This window comes from Ammospiza caudacuta, chromosome 4 (genome assembly GCF_027887145.1).
Source record: "Ammospiza caudacuta isolate bAmmCau1 chromosome 4, bAmmCau1.pri, whole genome shotgun sequence".
Lineage (NCBI taxonomy): Eukaryota > Metazoa > Chordata > Aves > Passeriformes > Passerellidae > Ammospiza > Ammospiza caudacuta.
The window spans coordinates 26,114,137-26,120,136 of NC_080596.1; the positions used below are offsets into that span (position 1 = coordinate 26,114,137).

Below are 6,000 nucleotides of genomic sequence, written 5' to 3' on the forward strand. Positions count from 1 at the left end.
TAGGAAGCAGCCCAGCTGACTGAAGCTCTTCTGGGCTCTCAAACACATCACCTGCTCTCTGCGTCAGAGCAAAAGCAAGTCAGAAGGGACACAGATCCTTTCACTTCTCAGGCTAGGAGGGAAATCCAAGGCTGAAGTCACACCCCTTGAGCACAAGGCTCATTGTATCCACATAAAAATGGGGTACAGACCTGACAGGGGTGATATTGATGGGCTGCAGTGGGACGAGCAGTATTTACATCAGAAGGATTTCCTCTTCTCCCAGTTTGTCCCCAACTGTCATTTTGATGAGTTTCTTTCTCTTCCTGATTCCTCAGCTATTGGAATCCTGTGCCAAAAAAAAGTCACCAGGAAAGCTCAGAGGGATGGGCCAACAAGCCCTTCAGCCCTTTGCAGAGCACCTGTACTGTGACCCAGACCAATTCTTCTGAGCACCGAATCCTTACAGCGCAACTAACCGGTGTCTTCACCAAGATCCTCCTCACCTCCTGAGCACCAGCTCAGGAAGGCTTCTAATATTTTATCACTGACTGGAAGGATGAGGAGGAATCTCACCCACTCTCAGTGGAAGGCCAAGTCCAACAACATGACTAGTACAGACAAAAATTACAACCTGGAGTCCCCCAGTCAGCCTTCTTACCCTCTGGTTGGAGATAACATCCCACAAGCAGATGGTGACAGGCACCAGGACTAGAAATGCTTTCCCTGATGTACACTACTTCTTGCCTGCTTCTCTAAAATTGAAACCTTGCCTCTACAACACAGACCATCTGCTCTTGAGCACCTAATATCCTGAAGGAAAAAGCAACTTGAATAGCAGGTCACTGTGATCCTCTGAATTCAAGACTACATCTTTTCCTGATGCTAAGAAATGCCATGTGGGACACCTCCACAGGGCTTTGCATAAGCCAAATGTTAACTGCAGGAAATCTGAAAAACACCATCAGTAACATCACAGATAAATCACCGATGTTTCTACCTCATCCAGCCATATACACACCTGAGCAGTCTTCTCATATAATGCCTTACAATGGATACTTGGGAAATGAGCTATCCAACTACCACCACAGGAAAGTACACAGTAAATCCATGGACATCTATATTGCTCTGCTCCAGACAACCTACCATCAATTGATTTAGAGTGTCATTTAGGTTACTGTTCTTGGAACACTATTTTCCCCTCACTGTGCCAATTTAAACAACAGATACTCCTCTCAATGTTTCTTCTTTTTCTCACTTCATCTCAGCTCTTTGCATTTAACCATTTTCCTGTTGTGATAATACAGACTATATTCCCAGTGAAAAATGCGTTTCCACTGGTTAACTTTTCATGTCTTCCCTCTGCTGGCTCTCTTTTGATATGGAGAAAAAGGCTACCCAGGAACAGCTGGTACTTATAATACATTGTATTTTCCCTTCTGTCATTTCATTTCTCAACTCCTAATAATTTTTCAGGACACAATTTGTGATGCCACACAAAGTTTGACTTTTGTTGTTTTGGGTTTGTTTTTTCCTTTGCCTAGGGCTTCAGTTTATTATCCCATTGTCTATCCTGGGTCATCAGAAATGTTTTCTTTTCTTTTCAAATAATTAAACAGCAGCATCATTCACAGCTTTGGATTTTCACATCTCTTGTTCTGTCTCTCATCTTTTACATCAACATTTCCTAAACAAAATATCGAAAACCAAACACTGGCAGGTCACATTTAGCCAGAAATTTGTACTCTATAAATAAAGCTTTGAGGACTTAACGACTTTAAAATTATTTGTTAGGTAATTCCAGCAGAAACAGTCTAGTTTAGAGCAAACAACAGTTCCCTGAGAGCACATGTAACTCCAAAAGGGCTTTGCCACTTAAGGGCTGTTTGAAGAGCAAAGCATTCTAGGAAAAAAAAAATCTGAGTGAAAGTGAAACCAGAGAAATGTGTTGTCTAAGCCAAAACAAGGCCAAAAAAATAAGGGAAAAGCACCCCTGAGAGCTGGCTGCTCTTTCAATGCTCTTTCCAGCTCTGCAGCCTTCTGCTGCAGAAGCTCCTGGAAGTGCAGGTAGATGAGGAATACCGCCTGCATATAGTCCCAGATCTTTGGGATTCTTCCCAAAGAAAGGGACAAGCAAGCTGACCTGAAACCTTCCAGAAGCCACACACTCCACCGGAAAACCTTTGGATAGATACCCTGTAGGTATGAAAATCTTGCCTGTATCACTGAGCTGTGCATTTTATATGAGGCAGCACCAGGAAGTTAAGATGAGAAACCTGCCCACAAGACCTGTTGCTGAAACCACCTATTTAAATACCTCTTGTGGTTACCTCCAGCAGCAGTCCCTAGCGAAGGCTGCAGCCAACAACCCACATCCAAGCTCCTCTCTACAGGAAGGAAGCAATTTGTTGAGCAGGAGTTGAAGGGCAAGGAGTGCCTGCTGCTCTGGAAGCACTGGGAAGGGCAGGCAGTAGAACTTCAGGAGCACTGACCTATAAGAACAGACACAAGGTCCAAACTGCTACATACAAGAGATGAAATGTCCAACTGGCCTCAGCCTCTCTGGCCTTCCAGCAAGCAAAATAAATCCGAGGCATATCAGCTTAAGACTAATAGAAATTAAGGCACTGTATGAAATAAAAATGTGCAGAAACAATATCTTCTGCCTTGAAAACTAATAAAGTCAGGCTTCACTTCAACATTTGTGTAGCAACAGGAGATGACTGCTCTGAGACAACATCCCACTCTGTGTGCTTTAGGGCTCAGGCCTGACGGAGTATCCACAGACATTTGGGACAGCATGTTCTGGTGGAGCGCTTTAACAAAATACGAGTGCTGTCAAAGGGCAGGCTTTCATTTTATGCTTGTTCAACTCAAGAATAAAATATTGCCTTTGGAGAATCTCACATATCGTTTGATTAATACAAGCACATCAGGACTATCTCCATTTGTCAAAGCCTTGAACGTTTGGCTGTTTTCCCCCACATGCGTGGTCCCACCTCAAAGCTCCCATCCATCCTCATCAAGGGAGGGGACATCCTCAAGGCCCCTACCAGCTCATCCTCTGAGGCCAGAGCATTCTCTTACCAAGCTGCATTGGAGCAGGCAAGAGCTGCTCTCTAGGGCATGATGTCTTCATGTACAGCCTTGCTTGTGGTGGAAAACGCAGCCTGGGGCACTGACATCCTTTGTTTCTCCCCTGCTGCAGAAGCAGCATAATTCATGTTCAAGCCCTGGTGGTATCCCTAGGCTGAATGTGTAACTATTCCAGGTGCCCTACCCATGATAGGGACAGAGGCAGTGAGGATACCAAGGCAGCAGAAGCTGAGGGACACTTTATTCCCATCCCTCAAGACAATGTCTTCTGGCCTTTTCTTTCTCCTTTCCTACCTATCTTTGTGAGGTTACATTCCAAGACTCCTCACTGAGTTGCTGGGGATATTCCAAGGGGTATTAATTGCTGCTTGAAATGACTTCAAAGGATCTTTTCTCCATCTTGTATTAATAGCCAGAATGAGGAAATTGGTTTGGATTTCATACCTACATCTGCTCCCCAAGTCTCTGCACATTTCAAAACCCCATCTTAACCCAAACCTCCTGCTATTAAGGGCTCCTACTCCATGCAGGCACTCACACCCATCCCTTTCCACTTCCCCACTGATCTACAGCCCTACATTCCAATTGGCAGCCAGAGGTACCAGAAATAACCACAAGAAAGGCTGCCATGAAACCTCCAGCCAAGTTTTGAAAATCCAGGCCCTTGACACAAGCCTCCATGCTTAGAGGGCTTCAGCTGAAAGCAACCTGAACTCAGACTCAAAAGGTTTGTGTAGCAGGGATCAAATATCAAAAAAATGTAAATGCAATTACCTTTTTTTTTCCCATAAAAGCATGCAGGATAACAGTTGTTCTACAAGGCTGTTAGTGCATACTTGTAACAGTCTGCTGCTGCTCCTGCCCCTCCGGTACTAGCTAATGGCTGGTTTTCATTCCTAAGTGGTTCCCCCAGCCCCCCCGCCAAAGTCTATGCTACAGTGATTTTGGAAACTGGGTCAAAATGCAATTACTGCATTCCCATGCTTTGGGGTGGGGAAAGAAAATAAAAGGAGGAAGAATGGCAAGAAGCGATGGCATTGGCAGCGAGCCACTGCTGTGCTCCCCACCCTGTCACCTGTGCTGCAGCCCCAAGTGCTCCCACAGCCGCTCTTGTCTCCCAGCATGGGCATCAGGGAAGTCCCAAGGCAGGGTCTCCTGGAGAGACGCTGGTCATCCCTGCCCTCATGGCTATGCTGGAGGTTGGGAGCAGATGGAAGATGCAGCTGGGGATAGGGAAAAGACCCTGAACCAGGCAGCAACCCCTGCAGATGACAAGCAGTGTCTGCCTTGCAATCCTTGGGGAAAGCTGTAGCACCCAGATCAACTCTCCAAAGCTCTCCCTCAAGATGCCATTCCTGCCTTTTCCCTTACTATGGCATAAGCAATATATCCCAGCACTTTGGTTCCCCTGCTCCACTGCAAACATTGTCCACGGGAGAAGGAAAATAGTGTGTTTAGACATGCCCTTACTATTGTCACACTTAGAGCACAATCTATCATACCTTATCAAATTGCACATCTTCAGCATGCACATGGTTTGCGACAACACATTTACGAGGCTTTTCAGTACGGAAAAGGAATCACTCAAAGACTTATTTATGCCACGTCTTCCCAAGTAGGTCTTTCTGAGAAACACAGAGCCCATTATACACATCCCTGCCTTCCTCTGTCCCTCATTGTTCCTTGTACACACAGTTATCACAAACCAATTGCCTTTGCTGCTCCTCTCCTTGGCTTTGTTTTGCACAGTTCTCAGAATATCAGCTCCAGCTCTGCAGCATTTGCTGGCTCTCCTCCCAGTTAATAACTGCAGGTTAGAGTTGGGTCGTTATGGCTGCAGACTAATGCAGAAAAACATTCAACAGCTTCTGAGAGATACAGAAAGACACACAACCTTTCTCTTCCTGACACGGAATGTGGTTTATCTTGCTATCCCAGTGTTCCAGGGAGATGTTATACCACTTGTCTGAATGATTTAAACAGATCAAAAAGTTGGCTCCACATGAGCATCTGCTGCTGACAACAAGCCACAAGGCTGATGTTATCCAAGAGGTAACTGTATATGCTAGCACAGGCTAGACAGATCGCATGTGGGATAAAAAAAATAAATTTTCATGAAATCAGTCAGTCTTCATCCACATACCAGCAATTAAACAAGCAGGAACACAAGGCAAAGTGACAGGTTTCCACTGGATACCTGAATTCTTTCAGACTTGTTGCAAGGCACAGGATTGTGAAAACCCCAGAGCTGGCTTTCTGAGGGCTCTCCAGTTCCTAATTTCTCCGGAAAGCTCTCCTATTACAATAACAGAACTGGTGCAAAAGACCTTGCCCCTGAGAAGAGTCTTATGCAGGTCATGACCCATATCAACAGGAGAAACTTGGTGAAATACCAAGTCTGGCACAGAGAGAAAAGGCGGAGTTATGATTTCAGACTGGAGATCATTGTACCCTCTCCTGATCAACTCTGGCTCCCAGCGTCCCGCCCCAAACCAGGCTGCCCAGACCTACCTCCAGTCCCTCCACAGATCCAGCTGTCCCATGGGCTCCTTGAGCAGGAGAACCAAGGGCTCGCAGCAGCTCGCCTTCCACATTTGCTCCAGTTCTGAGAGGCAGAGCCCAGCAAACGCTGTCCCACTCGAACAGACACTCCAGCTCCAGGCCTGTATGACATTTACTAGAACCCACTTCTTCCCGCCCTGCTGGCCCCCCAGAGAAAGGGATAAAAATAGTTTCCCCCCCGTGACATTTTGCTTCATTGCCCGGCAGGCTGTGGGAGCGTCTCCATTAAAGCTTCTGCAAGCCAAGCAAGAGCAGCAATGCCTGCCACCCCAAAGTGGGGGACACCCCAGGAACACCCAACCTTTCCGCTGCAGGCACAAAGGGCATGGGGTCCAGGACAAACTGCAGTATGCCTCTGCTACA

General features: G+C 46.2%; 1 protein-coding gene across 1 annotated transcript in view; it reads right to left on the reverse strand.

Annotated features, from left to right (window-relative positions):
* SLC4A4 (solute carrier family 4 member 4) overlaps positions 1-5,702 on the reverse strand; it is a 125,987-nt gene extending 120,285 nt beyond the window's left edge. Inside the window, exon 1 of the mRNA XM_058803472.1 lies at positions 5,587-5,702. Coding sequence (XP_058659455.1) covers positions 5,587-5,669 — 83 coding nt within the window. The 5' untranslated portion in view covers positions 5,670-5,702. The remainder of the gene's footprint in view (positions 1-5,586) is intronic.
* Positions 5,703-6,000: the final 298 nt, after the last annotated feature.